Raw genomic sequence first — 14,930 nt, forward strand, 5'->3', positions numbered from 1 at the left:
AAAGAAAGATGGAGACTTTACCTCTTTCATGTTTTACATGGATGGAGCTGGAACATATTCTTCTTAGCAAAGTATTTCAAGAATGGAATAAAAAGTATCCAATGTACTTTGCCCTACTGTGAAACCAATTTATAGCTTTCATATGAAAGCTATAACCCAATTATATCCAAGAGTAAGGGGAGAGGGAGAGGAGGGGGGGAGGATGATTGGTGGGATTACAACTACTGTGCATCTTACAAGGGTACATGTGAAATTTACTAGGTGTAGAATATAAGTGTCTTAACACAATAACTAAGATAATGCTGCGAAAGTAATCTGATGGGCTCATGTGAGAGACCCATCTAGCAAAAACTACGAACCCCAGTGTAGGGGTCTGAATTACGGTGAGGCTGGACAAGCTATGCAACTCTGCATGCCTGAGTCCACTCATCTATAAAGCAGGGATTATGAGAGTATCTCCCTCACAGGCTTTGTCTGGTCATTAGACGAGATAATGGGTATGAAACTCTTAGCACCAAGCCTGGCATTTGCAAGCACCCAATAAATACCAGCTCAAATTGTGATATGCTATGTACTTATTGCATTCTAGAAGTGTGATGATGGAAGCACGGTTAGCACAATAAGCTTTGGGAACACAATAGGGTAAACTGACAATTTAGGGGGTAGGGAGAGGCTTTTTGAACTGGGCTTTGACAGATGTGTAAAAGTTTTCTGGGTGGGGTAACAGCTTCAGGCTCAACAAACAACTTCTGACAGATTCCCATGTTAAGGGTTACCTGTGCTGTCAGTTCTCAAAGGTGGGAGAGTGGCGAGTAACCTAGAAATTTTACTTTCAATAGGGAAATTTACTTTCAATTCTTAAGTGTGCCCCCCACCCCCTTTAGCAGGTGGAGAAACAAAGGCTCAGAGATGTGAAGGTGCAGACATTTTGGATTCTTTACTTCCTCATGTTGGGAATCAGATGAAAAATGTAGGTCTTTGACCCAGGAAACGCATCCTCATCCCTTGTTCTGGTTACATTTTTAGGGGCCCAAGGAAGGATCTTTTAGGCGCCCAGTATAGTTAAGAACACAGGCTTCAGGCTCCAAGTAAGTTTCCGATGTCAAGCTCCTAATTCTCCTCGCCCAGGAGAGAGGGAGGCGGCTTGGGAGGATGTGGGATGGCTCCCAGGTGAGTCCTGGGGCCTCCGGGCCCTGGCTGGACTCCAGGATACCCCAAATAGGAGCCCCACCTCAGGGCCCCCTCCAGCTTGATCTCGATCGGAAAACACGGCCCCGGCAGGCGCCCCTCTTCCCTGAGCCCCTCGCCCACCCGCCGTCCTACCCATCGCGTCCCTCGAAGTTTCACTCAGAGTCCCAGACCCTCCTTCCAGCCTCAGCTTCTTTCTCCGCCCCGAATCAGATCCGAGTCCCCCGCGGGATCTAAGAGGTGCAAACGCGCCCTCCTCCACCCAGCTCCTCCCGCCCCGGGAACGCGGCCGGGTCGGCCTCCAGTCTTCGCGTTCCGGTCCCGGCCCCTGGCGCGGCCGGAGCCGTCCCTCCAGCACCCAGCCCCGTGCGCTCACCGCCGCGCCCGCCCCCACGCGCGCTGCCTAGAAAGTAGGTGAGGACGCGGGGCGAGAGCAGGGGCGCTGGTGGAGGGTGAAGAAAGCGCGGACCTGAGAAGGGGGACCGGGCCGGGGAGGGGGAGAGGATTCCTTTGTTTGCTGCTGGGCAGCCCGGGGCCCAGCCCCCTCCCCTCTCCGTCTACCGAGTAAGACTCGGGGATCCGGCGGGAGGGGCTCCTCCCGGGCTCTCGGCCTTCACCCTCAGGTGAGGGCAGAGCCAAGCGAGATCAGGGCCCGGGGGCCTCTCCGTCCTCTTCCCTGCCGGGTGTAGATCGTCTCAGCCTGCGGGCTCCCGGGGCGCCCCCTTCTTGTCTGCCCAGGCCGGGACTCGCCTCCCTCGCTCGCCAACTCGTTTCCCCTCCTGTGCTCCGCGCGCTGTCCCTGCTCATTCATTCCACAAACGCCGGGGCGGGCTCACGTAGGCGGGCGGGCGGAGCGGGTACCCGGTCAGGCCAGGCCAAAGACCCCCGCCCGGGGCAAACTCGGGTGGACGGGAGCGTTTGCGGGCCCCTAGGTTGCCTGGAGAGGGCGTCCTCGGAGAGCTCACTGGCTTGGGCAGCTTGGAAGCAAGAAGAAGGCGTTCCTTTCCAGCTAGACGACCTTCCAGAGGGTCTCTCGCTTCTTCGGGGACCTCGGGGCACCCTGTCCGGCTCAGAGAGGGGCGTGCCCACCGCTACACAGCGTTCTCCCAGCCCATTCTCACCCGGCCCTGATCCCCTCCTCCCTAGGACCTGAAAAGGACCAGGGGTCAGCGGGGTCTGGCTTCCACCCTCCAAACTTGGGCTGGTCATCGCTTCCGCCCTCTCCTCTTCCCATCCTTCCAGGCTCAGGAAAGAGCCACAAACCAGGGTTAGGGGGGAGGCGCCCTCTGCCCCCTGCCCTTTCTCTGCTTGGGCTTCAGCTGAGGCCTGGCACCTCGCTGATGGCGCCGTGGTCTCAGTCTGCCCAACTGGGAAGGGGCATTGAAAGCCACCCCTTCCGTGCTGGGCAGAGGCGTGAGCTCTGCGTTGGGAAATGGCAGAACGTCCAGCATTCTGCAAGTCTCCCGCAGACCTGCTACCGCCTCTACGCACACGCCTCCCTCTCCACTCAGCCTTCCCGTCTGGATTCTGGGAGTTTCCTCAATGCCACCCGCTTCCCACGGCACCAGCTTCCTGCTCCTCTCTCTCCTCTTTCTCTCTCTTTGGACTGGACACCACCCCCAGCCTCCTGACTCGCCTGTCTCCCCTGGGGCCCCTACAACCCCTGGCCACCCCATCTAACAAGTATTTCTGACCTTGTTCTTCTCACTTAAAGCTTTTCAAGGGCTTTCCATTGCCCTTGACATACAAGGAGAGCCCCCAGTACACAGCAACACCCACCCTTGCAGGGCCTGGCCCTCTCTCCTCTGCCCTGCACACTCCACACTCTCCTGCCCCAGGACTCTATCTGTGAGACATCACACTCCTCCTGGAAGCCTCCTCTGCTGTTCACCTGCTTCCACTCCTCAGGGTTGGACATGACCTGGGAGCTGCCCCCTCTGGCAGCCAGTACACTCAGTTCCCCTGATTGCATCAGGTATCTGGTGGCCAGGGACTGGGGATTCCTCTGGGCCTGAATCTGCTTCCATTCCACAGCCTCCAAGGAACACATCATGGCTCTGGAGAGGGGTCAGCATTTGGCAAGGGAAGGTGCCGGAGCCCTCACCTTGGCACAGGGCCACTTGGCTCAGCTCCTGCTGGCTTGGACGGCCCTGTCGTGTGTGGCCGGTGGCCAAGGCCGCTGGGATGGGGCAGTGGAACCTGCAGGTCCTGGACGTGTGCGAAGGTGGGGCAGCCCAGGCATCTTGCATGGATGCGTGGTACCAAGGATGTTTAAAGACCCCTTGGGGTGTGGGCTGGGCTTTCCTGGGGCCAGAGAACACCCTGGGGATGTCCAGGCTGGCAGGGGCTCACTAGACACATGTGCTGTCCCTGAAGGCCCCACATGTGTGGCTCCCATTTCCACGCCTACTGCTGCCCTGGTTGGAGGACACTGCCTGGCGGGAGCCAGTGTATTGTTTGTGAGTGCATGTCCCTCTGGAGGTGGGGGGTGCAGGCCAGAGTGCTGGAGCAACTTCTGTACCTGCTGAAAATCCACCCTAATGTACAAGGGGACTTGGCTAGCATACTCTGGCTGAATCACAGGAACTGCCCTCAATCTTTTGGGCCACGCTGCCAAATTTATTTTCTCTTTTTCTGTCAGTCCATCTCTGTCTCTCTATTCCTGTCCATACCCCCAATCTCTCTCTGTCTCTGGCATTTGACTCCACTCCCCAGGAGGGCTCCCCACCTACTTATCCAGGGCCCCAGTTGCTTTTGCTTCTTTTCTCCCAGCTCAGCTGTTCTGGCCCAAAGAGCATCTCTTTTCTGATGGCTCTAGTAGAATCCTAGAGGGGGCCAGGTGTGGTGGCTCATGCCTATAATCCCAGCACTTTGGGAGGCTGAAGTGGGAGAAACCCTTGAGCCTTGGAGTCCAAGTCTGCTGTGCACAATGATCCAGCTACTGCACTTCATCTTGCGTGACAGAGTGAGACCCTGTCTCCAAAAAAGATATATATGTATATATCATTCCACCTACCTAACCCAGACTGAGAGTCCGAAGATACCCCATGCAAAAGGGGGTGGGGCTGTTGTGAGCAGAGCCCAGGGTGTGGACAAGTAGTGTCCACTTCAGTGCTCCAGCCAGTCTGGGCACTGACAGAGTGGGGATAGCGCTAAAGCTTGGTTCTGCCTTACCTGCCATCGCTCTGCCCATGCAGCTGTCTGCAGGTGCTCCTGTGGGGAGGGCTTCTGCTTTCAACCCAACCTGTGCACCTGTGTGGATGGGACCCTGGCCCCCAGCTGTAGGGGGGGGCAAAGGTGAGTGGGAAGCAGCCCCCAGAGAGGGGAGGAGAAGGTTACAGGCTTCCAGATGCCACCAGAGCGTTCCCTGGCTCCACCTTACTATTTGTCCCTTCTCCCTGTCCTTAGTGTCGGGGTGCAGTGTGAGCTGCATGAATGGTGGCAGCTGCCGGTGGACATCCTGTCTGTGCCGGCGGGGCTACACAGGCAATGTGTGCGGGCAGCATGAGTAGCCCACAGGGGTCCCCTTACACACCTGGGCCTGGGATCTCAGAGGGTCAATCTCTGTAGCCACCTGCCAATTGCCACCCCTCCCCACCCCGTCCCTCTTCCCAGATCAGAGATTGGAGGGGGCATGCTCATCATCACCATCTTATCACTTGGTCTTGGCCAGATGGTGCAGACCTGGGTGAAGATACTCTGTTGCCCTCCCTTCTCCCTCCACAGCTGTCTGTGACCATGGCTGTTACAATGGGGGCCGCTGCATTGGGCCCAACCTCTGCACCTGTGTGTATGGCTTCATGGGGCCCCAGTGTGAGAAAGGTACCAAGTGGGCAGTGGGGATAGGAGACTGGCAGGGGAGGGGAAGGGGTTTCCTGGCAGCTCCCAAAGACGTGGCTCAAGCAGCCTCCTTCCTGTTGCTGGGGCAGTCTGAAGACATTTACTTGTCTGTTCTCCAAAACATCTGTCCTTCCCTGACTCTGAGTGAGGACCTGTGTTGGAGCCTGGTAGGAAAGAGAGAGAGTGCACTATTCTGAGAGGCAAAAGAGAACATTCTGACCCAGGGATTTCAAGGCTACAATAAGGATAGAGGTGGCACAGCTCTAGAGGGTGCAAAAGGTACAGAAACCATCTACTCCAGGGAAGAGGAGGCAGGGAGGGCTTCCTGGAGGAAGGGATCCCTCAACTGGAGCTCACAGGTCTGGTCTGAAAATTGGTGGAAAAGGTGGTCCCCCGGGGCAAGTGTTTGGCTGAGGGACCTGCAGGCCGTCCAAGAGGCAGTGGACACCCAGACCTGGGATAGAGGGGGGATTGGGCATTAAAGAGTAGACAAAAAGAAAAAAAAAAAAAACGGAACCCACAGGGGACTGAGAAGGAGAAAGGGAAAGGGAGCAGTCATTTCGTGGGAGCCCAGGTTTGTGAGATTTTCAGACTCAGGAGATGTCAGTATGCCCAGCATGGTTGAGGAGCTAAAGAAGACAAAGGTGGGCAGTGTGCTGGGACTGATGCCAGTGGTGGGAGTGGGGGAGGGGCAGTGCATCTGTGACCGAAGATAGGCTGGACAGAGGGCAGCAATGGATTAGGTGCTGGGGGAGCTGGGGTGGGGAAGGTGTCCTGGGCTCAAGGGTGGGGCTTTTGGAAAGACTTTGATAAGAAAGCAGAACTGGAATATAGGCTGTTTGGAGGCCGGGTGAGCATGGAGTGCTGAAGGGATGTAGGGTCTGTGGGGAGGGGTGAGAGAAGAGAGACCCGGAGTGAGTGGTGGACAGTGAAAGCCCCATAGGGGCAGGGCTAGGTGCCAAGGTTCCTGGAACTGGGTTTTGGCTTAGGGAGTCAGGATAGCTGGGGGGGTCTCTGTGAAGCCCCTCCTCTGTAGAGGCCTAGAAGGGGGTGACTTTGGCTGCTTCTTCTGGGAGGGGCTGCCCTTGGTTGAGTGCCAGTCCCTTTATTGGAAACATCTGGAGGATGGAGACAGAAAGTCATTTCTGAGCTCATGTATACAGGGGGTTAGGAGAGGCATGGCAGCCACCTTGGGCCAGGCCCTGGAGATCAGTGATGTGATGTGGGCTCAGAGCATTTTGGGAGATGGTGGGTCTCTCTTAAAATTTAAGAGATCTGGCAGGGCCAAGCAAGTGTCAAGGATTAGACAGGCTCTTCAGCTGAGCACTCATGGGCCCCTGCCTAGGTCTGAAGGGGAGTGTGGGCTTGGCAGGGGATGGGGGCTGTTAATCAAACAGGCCCTAAACTTTGTGGGCTTGGAGGTCCTGGCCACCCTTTTGTAGGTTGGTCAGGGAATTCTTTGAAGACAAAGGGTTTTAAAGGCAAAATAGGAGTTCGTTAGGTAGGCAAAGAAAGGAAAGGCATTCTATCCAAGAAGGGGAACAGCATGAGTACATGCTCTTGTAGTCAGGAATAAGCCTAGCATGTTGGTGCAAAGAGGCTGAGAAGGTGGTAGAGATGCAGAGCCTGATCTGGGTCAGGGACAGCCCATATTCAGCTGTCTATATCTGCCCTGCAGACTACCAAACTAGACCCTGCTTTGGCCAATTGGGCCCTGAGGGGTGCCGCCACCAGCTGACGGGCCTTGTGTGCACCAAGGCATTTTGCTGTGCCACCGTGGGCCGTGCCTGGGGCCTTCCATGTGAACTCTGCCCTGCACAGCCACACCCCTGCCGACGAGGTTTCATCCCCAATATCCACACGGGGGCCTGCCAAGGTGAGTAGAGTCAGGGATGGAAGCCCTGGGAAGCCAGGGCTGAGTGGAAGTCTTTATCCACCTTGGTTCTTCCTTCTGACAGGCCTTTCACTCCCTTGCCCGGCTCTATCCTTGCAGATGTGGATGAGTGCCAGGCCATCCCAGGCCTTTGCCAGGGGGCCAGCTGTGTCAACACAGTGGGCTCCTTCCTGTGTCGCTGCCCAGCTGGACACCGGCTCAGTGACAGTAGTGCTACATGTGAAGGTGGGTGACCAGAAGGGACACAACCTGGGACCTCCTCTACGTTCTGGGTAGCCCAGTCTTCCCTGCAGGGAGGCAGAGGGGTTGGTCTATGTGGAAGTGGATGAGTATCTCTGTGCCGGGCCTGTGCTGTGGAGGCGACTGCACCAACGTAGTTGGTAGCCAAGTGTGCACCTGTCCCGTGGTTTCACCAGCAGCCTGGATGGCACCTGCTGCCTGGGTGATATGGGTGTCTCCAGGAGGGGCTGGAGGAAGCAAAGGCAGGTCCCCTTGGGCATTCTGGCTCTCCACCCATCAGCCTCTTTGCTTTCACAGACCCTGGTCTGGGAGCCCTTCTGGCCCCTCCACCTCACACCTTTTAGCCTTCTAGTCTCCTGTCTTACACTCTTTATTTTTTTTATTTTTATTTTTTATTTGGGACAGAGTCTCACTATGTCACCCTGGGTAGAGTGCCATGGCGTCACAGCTCACAGCAACCTCAAATTCTTGGGCTTCAGCCATTCTCTTGCCTCAGCCTCCCAAGTAGCTGAGACTACAGGCAGCTGCCACAACACCCAGCTATTTTTTGGTTGCAGTTGTCATTGTTGGTTAGCTGGCCTGGGCTGGGCTTGAACCCGCCAGTGAATGTGGCTGGCACTGTAACTGTTGTGCTGCAGGCGCCAAGCCTGTCTTACACTCTTAACTCCATGTCTCCTAAGCACCTCTGTCTCTTGGTCTCTCTATCCCCCTCTTTCCAGCCCCAAAGAACACCTATGTTTCCCTCTACTCTGTCTTTGGAGATGGGGAAACAGGCCTTGAGAGGAGAGGTTTGCTTGAGTCAACTGAGCAAGTCTAGAACTCATAGATAATCACACACAGCTCCCTAGACCCCCTCCCCACCACTTCCAGGGTGGGGGTCTCTGGGCTTTGTCTGCCCCTGAAAACCCACCCTCTTGCAACTCCCCACACTCCACCTGGTGGGGGGATCCCACCCTCTGGGTTGTCACTTCTTTTACTTTTCTTTTTTCTTTTTTGAGACAGAGTCTCACTATGTCGCCCTGGGTAGAGTGCCATGGCTTCAGCTCACAGCAACCTCAACCTCTTGGGCTTAAGTGATTCTCTTGCCGCAGCCTCCTAAGTAGCTGGGACTACAGGCACCTGCCACACGTCCTGTTATTTTTTGGTTGTAGTTGTCACTGTTTTTTGGCAGGCCCGGATTCAAACCTGTCAGCTCTGGTGTATGTGACTGGCACCCTAGCCACTGAGCTATAGGTGCCAAGCCCTGGGCTGTCACTTCTCGTTTTGCGTCTTGATGCGATAGTGTTCAGGTTTGTAGAGGACAGGGCTGCTCAGGAATTGGATGCTGGCAGTGGCGGGTGGGCAGAATCCTGGCTTGGGGAGAGGTGAGGGGGCTTGGCAGTTTCCTAGCATCATCCTGGGCCCCTCAAACTGGGTCTGTACCAGGCAGGACTGAGAATACTGTGTTTGGAGATCAGCCAGCGTGCTGTGGCCAGCTCCAGACTTTCCACCTCTGGGGTCTTGGCCAGCACAGGGGGGCAAGGGGTACTTTTGGTCACATCCCTCGATTGCCAACCAGCAGAGGCTGGATTTGAACCAAGTCAAGTTGTCTCTGAATATAGCTTTGGAATCAGTGGTGGGTTCCAACTGTCCACTGAGCTGCTGTAGACTGCAGGGCCTTACACAACTGACTTAACCTCTCTGTGCCCCAGTTTCCTCATCTGTAAAGTGGGAGATAATAGCAGTACCCAGCTCATGGAGTCATGCAAGATCAAGAAGTGATTTGAGGAGTGATTTGTAGAGGCGGGTACATGGTGGGATGCTCAGTACATATATACAGCCACACTGAAGTCAAGGCTGTGACTGCTTAGCTTGCAATGGGTGCTTAAAACAACGATGGCCTCATTTTTGGTAAAATTCTTTTTTATTTAAACTTTCTATCCTTTTTTATTTAGAGATAGGGTCTTACTCTGTCATTCAGGCTGGAGTGCAGTGGTGTCATGACAGCAGCCTCAAACTCCCAGGCTCAAATGATCCTCCTGCCTCAGCCTACTGAGTAGCTAGGACTATCCAGCTAATTTTTGTAGATGCTGGATCTCACTATGTTGCCCAGTCTGGTCTCCAACTCCTGGCCTTAAGTAGCCTCCTGAATAATTGGGATTATAGGTGTGAGCTGCCACACCCAGCTGCCTGTTGAAACTCTAATACTTTGTCTCTGTCTCTCCTACTTGACAGGCAGTTATTTGTCAGCTGCCTTGGAGGGGACCTGACTTCTCACCCTCCTCCCCCACATACACACACTTTTGCAGCTGTGTGACCTTGAATGAGTCTGTTGACCTCTCCTCATTTGGGCAGGCCCAGCTCCCTTTGAGGGGTTGTGATGCTGCTGGGAGGAAAGAGCTCTGACTCCCGCATATGTTTCTGGGGAGACACCCAGTGCACAGGGTAGGGCTGGGGAGGAGGAAACATTTGCATATCTCCCTAAGTTGGAGTAGCTGCCAGTTGCCCTCCCAGCTGATGGGAGGGGGTTCCCAGCTGTGAGATGCTGGCCAAGATTTGTGGGGTTTTAAGCCTAAAAATACACTCTTTGAGTCAGAGCCTGAGAATCTGATCACTGTATAAAGCTGCTGGACTCAGGGGTATGGTGGGAAGCGGAAGAGTGTCCATGGTTTTCAGACACAGGGAGCCTCTGCCTCCATCTCCCCAGGGAGCCTCTTATTTTCATCCCTGTAGGTTTCCTGTCAGTCCTGTAATGCTCAAGGCCAGCAAGTGAGGACATAGCTGAAGATCTCACTGTCCCTGCCTGAACTCCTACCAGGGCAGCCCTCCCCCACCAGCGGGATCTTCCTCAGTGTGGTTGAATACCTGCAGTGATGGGGAGCTCACTGCTAGTACCAGCTTTGGATATTGGAACACTTGCTCAGAGTGAGCCCAAATCTACCTCTGTGATAATTTGAATATCTTGGTTATGAAAGCTGGTAGCGAGTGAGAATTGGCCACATGCTAGACTTTTCATCTAGGCAACCCTCTTCTAATGTGAGATGAGTGCTCAGAGTGTGCCCAACTTATGGATGGGGTAACCGAGGCACAGAGAGGTGAGACCAACTCTACAGGCAGTGCCCAGTGCAGCTGGGATTTGGGTCCAGGTCTCGTAACTGATGTCCCCTCCCCATACTCATTGGCCTCACACTGCCCTCCTGCAGACCACCGGGCAGGAACCTGCTTCTCTGGGCTCTTCAGGGGCCACTGTGCTGGAGATGTCACTGGCCACTACACTCGCAGGCAGTGCTGCTGTGACAAGGGCAGATGCTGGGCTGTTGGGCTGGTCCCCGAGCTATGTCCTCCTCAGGGCTCTGGTGAGTAAAGCTTGTTTGTTTAGATTGGGGACCTAGGGCAGCAACAAGGACCCGGCCTCACCCCTCCGTCCTTATAGATGAGTTCCAGAGACTGTGAACCCAGGAGCTCCCCCTGCCACTTGCCCGCCATGGCCTGTTCCCTGGCTTCCCAGGCATTGGGTCCAACGTCAGGGGTCCTGGCCTTGGGCCAGCGCGACACAGTCCCCATGTGTCCAGTGGGCATGGGGTCCCCAACCTGGGCCCTGGCAACTCCAACATTGGTGAGTCCTGAGACTTGTGGGGAGGGTTCCAAGACTGGGGGTGGGATGGACCTGGGTCTGAACAGCAGGGAAGGGGTCTAGGCCTCAGAGAGAAGATCAGGGCTTTGCAGGGGAAGTCTGGGCCCTGGCACAGGGGTCTGAGGTGGAAGATTTAGGTCCAGAGTGGGAGTCTGGGCACCCCTGAATGAGGGTCTAAGTTCCAGCCCTAAGGCAGGGCTCTCCAGGGCATGGGGGACAGGGTCCTAGTGTCAGAGTGGGTGTCTGGGCCCCTCCCATAGGCACAGCTGCCCTGAACCAGACCGTAGACATCTGCCGGCACTTCACCAACCTGTGTCTCCGTGGCCGCTGCCTGCCCACCCCTTCCGGCTACCGTTGTGAGTGTGGCATGGGCTACACTCAGGACCTGCAGGGCGAGTGCACTGGTGAGTAGTGCAGCCGGGTGGAGAGGGGTGGCATGCCCTGCTGAGGCTGGAGCTCAGGGTCCTCTGCCTGCAGATGTGGACGAATGCACCAGCAGCCCCTGCCACCATGGAGACTGTGTCAATACCCTGGGCTCCTACCACTGCCGATGTCACCAGGGCTTCCAGGCCACGCTCACCAAACAGGCGTGTGTTGGTACGGCCGCCATCCATCCGTCCATCTGAGAGTGGGGATGATGGTGAGGAGACCCAGCCTGGGCTGGGGACCTCCTGAGTGCCCACATTCCTCCCTGCAGATGTGGATGAGTGCATTGCCAGTAGTGCCTTTGCCACCTGGGCCACTGTGTCAACACAGAGGGCAGCTTCCAGTGTGTCTGCAATGCAGGCTTTGAGTTCAGTGCTGATGGCAAGAACTGTGTGGGTGAGTTGAGGGTGGACAGGTGGGCAGAAGGCTTCTGGGCCCCACTAGCTGCCCTTTGTGGCCGCTTTGAATCTTCATTCCTGCACCATCACCCACCTCCCTCTGGTGATGTCTCCCCAGCTCACCTCTGAGCCCAGCAGCCCACCTTAGACCTTTCTCGTCACCTATGCACCTCAACTCATTCCTCCTTCTTGAACTTCCAGTGGCTCACAAGACCATGCCAGTAGCCACCTGACCCGGGTCTGAATGAATCAGGGTCCCTCTCCTGTCCTCTGATGGGCGAGAATGGACAGGGAGGGATCTGGACCTTGGAGATCACCCTTCATTCAGGCTTCCCGTGGGCTACAGGTGGGGCATGGACCTGTGCTCCACCAGCCACAGCTTGTGGGAACTAGTGGTGACCCTTTTCACTCTGTCACCTGGCTTAAGGAGATCTGCCGTAAGTTCTCTGTCATGTGAAAGGACTTCATCCTTTCTATGTTCATTCATCTAAAAGAAATTTTTTTTTTAGCATTTTTATTGATGTGTAATCACAGGCCATGAAATGGGCCATTTAAAGCATGCAATTCAATGGGGGTTTTTTTTGGAGACAGTCTTACTTTTTCATCCTGGGTAGAGTGCTGTGGCGTCACAGCTCACAGCAACCTCAAACTCTTGGGCCCAAGTGATTCTTTTACCTTAGCCTCCCAAGTAGCTGGGACTACAGGCGTCTGCCACAATGCCTGCCTATTTTTTTTGTTGTAGTTGTCATTATTGTTTGGTAGTCCTGGGACAGGGTACAAACCCGCCAGCCTCAGTGTATGTGGCCAGCACCCTAACTGCTGAGCTACAGGTGCCAAGCCTATTTCCACATTTTGCTGTGAACATTTATTTATACATTTTTGTGTGGGCATTCATTCATTCATTCATTCATTTTTTCCCTGTATATACCATCCTTTATTGTTTAAAACTGACACTTTGGAAAAGAACTAATTTTTGTACCTGCCACCTTCCTTTAGATTAGACTATTTTCTTCCACTTCATTTACTAAAACACCTTTTTATTTTACATTTTTAAATTGTGCAAAAATATATATAGAATAAAATTTGTCATTTTCTCCATTTGTAACGGAACAATCTGTTGGCATTAAGTAGGTTCACAGGGTTATGCAACCAGCACCTTGTTTATTCAATTTTTTTGCATTTTTTTAATCATGGAAAATTACATTTAACAAAATGTATCATTTTAAGGAGTTTTTAATTAAAAAAATAAATTAAGGGACAGGATTTTACTCTGTTGCCCAGGCTGGAATGCAGTGGCTCGGTCATAGCTCCACCTCCTGGGCTTAAGCAATCCTCCTGACTCAGCCTTCCCAGTACTTGGGACCATAGTTTAATACTACTGAACCCAGCTAATTTTTACAATTTTTTTTTAGAGATTGGGTCTTGCTGTGTTGACCCAGCTAGTCTCAAACTCCTTGCCTCAAGGGATCCTCTGGCCTTAGCTTCCTGAATTGCTGGGATTATAGGCATGAGCCACTATGCCTGGCCTATCTTTTTTTTTTTTTTTTTGAGACAGAGTCTCAAGCTGTTGCCCTGGGTAGAGTGCTGCGGCATCACAGCTCATAGCAACCTCCAACTCTTGGGCCCAAGTGATCCTCTTGCCTCAGTTTTTCTATTTTAGTAGAGATGGGTCTCACTTTTGTTGTTGTTGTTTTTGTTTTTAAGCAGGCTTGGGCCAGGTTTGATCCCACCAGCCCCAGTTCATGTGGCCAGCACCCTAACCACTGAGCTATGGGTGCCCAACCCCATCTTCTTTAAATGAATATTCAGTAGCATTAAGTAGCAACCACCACCTCATTTGTATTAGTATTTGTTGAAAATCTACTGTAGATATATCTGAAGCCATATCTGAACAAGCAGCTCTGGTTGTGCCCCAGAGAGCTTGCGTCCCAGCAGACAGACTAACCAACATACAAGCAGACACTGACACCCTCAGTGTGTGCGGCTTCCACACCCTAGGAAGGGGGTCAGCCCTGGGACCTGAGGAGTGAGAGGGAGGGCCCAGAGTAGATCTGGCATCCGGCCTCACTGCCTGGACCCAGCTTACCCTGGTGAGTGTCCCCAGACCATAACGTGTGTGCGACCAGCCCCGTGTGTCTCAACGGCATGTGTCTCAACAAGGATGGCAGCTTTCTGTGCATCTGCAACCCTGGCTTCCTGCTGGCACATAGTGGCCACTACTGTGTTGGTAAGGCTCAGGACAGCAGAGGGAGACGAGGGAGATTGGAGGAAGAGAAAGAAGAGAGGGATGAGGGGAAAAAAGGGAGGAGAAGAGAAGGGCTCCTTTGAGCCACAGGCGCCGCCCGGCCTGGGTGAATATTTTGTGAGGAGGACTCCCCAAGCAATTGAAGCAGTGGGTTCAAACCCAGCCCTGGCCAAAAACTGCAAAGAAAAAAAGAAAAAAATATTCACCCAGGCCGATTTCTTCAAGAGTTTTCCCTGTACTTTCTTCAAGTATTTTTATAGTTTCATGTCTTAAGTTTCAATCTTTAATCCAGTGAGAGTCTATCTTAGTTTTTTTTTTTTTAATTACTTGTTTTTTTTTTTTTTTTCTTTGTAGAGATAGAGTGTCACTTTATGCCCCTCGGGTAGAGTGCCATGGCATCACACAGCTCACAGCAACCTCCAACTCCTGGGCTTAAGCAATTCTCCTGCCTCAGCCTCTCGAGTAGCTGGGACTACAGGCGCCCGCCACAATGCTGCTATTTTTTGGTTGCAGTTCAGCCGGGGTCGGGTTTGAACCCGCCACCCTCAGTATATGGGGCTGGCGCCTTACCGACTGAGCCACAGGCGCTGCGAGTCTATCTTAGTTAATGGTGAAAGGTGTGGGTCCAGTTTCAGTCTTCTACAGGTCGCCAGCCAGTTCACCCAGCACCATTTGTTGAATAGGGAATCTTTCCCCCACTGAATGTTTTTAATTGGCTTGTCAAAGATCAAATAAGAGTAAGTAGCTGGATTCATCTCTTGGTTCTCTATTCTGTTCCAGACATCTACTTCTCTGTTTTTGTGCCAGTGTAATGCTGTTTTGATCACTATCAATTTATAGTACAGTCTCAGGTCTGGTAGCGTGATTCCTCCTGCTTTGTTTTTATTGCTGAGTAATGTTTTGGCTATTTGAGGTTTTTTCTGATTCCATATAAACGAAGTATTATTTTTTCAAGATCTTTAAAATATGACAATGGAGCTTTAATAGGAATTGCATTAAAATTATACATTGCTTTGGGTAGTATAGACATTTTAACAATGTTGATTCTTCCCAGCTGTGAGCATGGTATGTTTTTCCATTTGTTAA

The 14,930-nt window shown here is 53.3% G+C and overlaps 1 protein-coding gene across 1 annotated transcript in view; it reads left to right on the plus strand.

Annotated features, from left to right (window-relative positions):
- The first annotated feature begins 1,159 nt into the window (after positions 1-1,159).
- FBN3 (fibrillin 3) overlaps positions 1,160-14,930 on the plus strand; it is an 83,389-nt gene continuing 69,618 nt past the window's right edge. Inside the window, 18 exon segments of the mRNA XM_053583428.1 lie at positions 1,160-1,170; positions 1,402-1,598; positions 1,812-2,024; positions 3,097-3,135; positions 3,223-3,457; positions 3,565-3,647; positions 4,386-4,475; positions 4,588-4,692; positions 4,915-5,010; positions 6,707-6,904; positions 7,022-7,147; positions 10,345-10,497; positions 10,575-10,757; positions 11,036-11,179; positions 11,253-11,372; positions 11,473-11,496; positions 11,499-11,597; positions 13,704-13,826. Of these exon segments, the coding sequence (XP_053439403.1) occupies positions 1,160-1,170; positions 1,402-1,598; positions 1,812-2,024; positions 3,097-3,135; positions 3,223-3,457; positions 3,565-3,647; positions 4,386-4,475; positions 4,588-4,692; positions 4,915-5,010; positions 6,707-6,904; positions 7,022-7,147; positions 10,345-10,497; positions 10,575-10,757; positions 11,036-11,179; positions 11,253-11,372; positions 11,473-11,496; positions 11,499-11,597; positions 13,704-13,826 (2,239 nt within the window).

The sequence above is a fragment of the Nycticebus coucang genome, chromosome 3 (assembly GCF_027406575.1).
Source record: "Nycticebus coucang isolate mNycCou1 chromosome 3, mNycCou1.pri, whole genome shotgun sequence".
Lineage (NCBI taxonomy): Eukaryota > Metazoa > Chordata > Mammalia > Primates > Lorisidae > Nycticebus > Nycticebus coucang.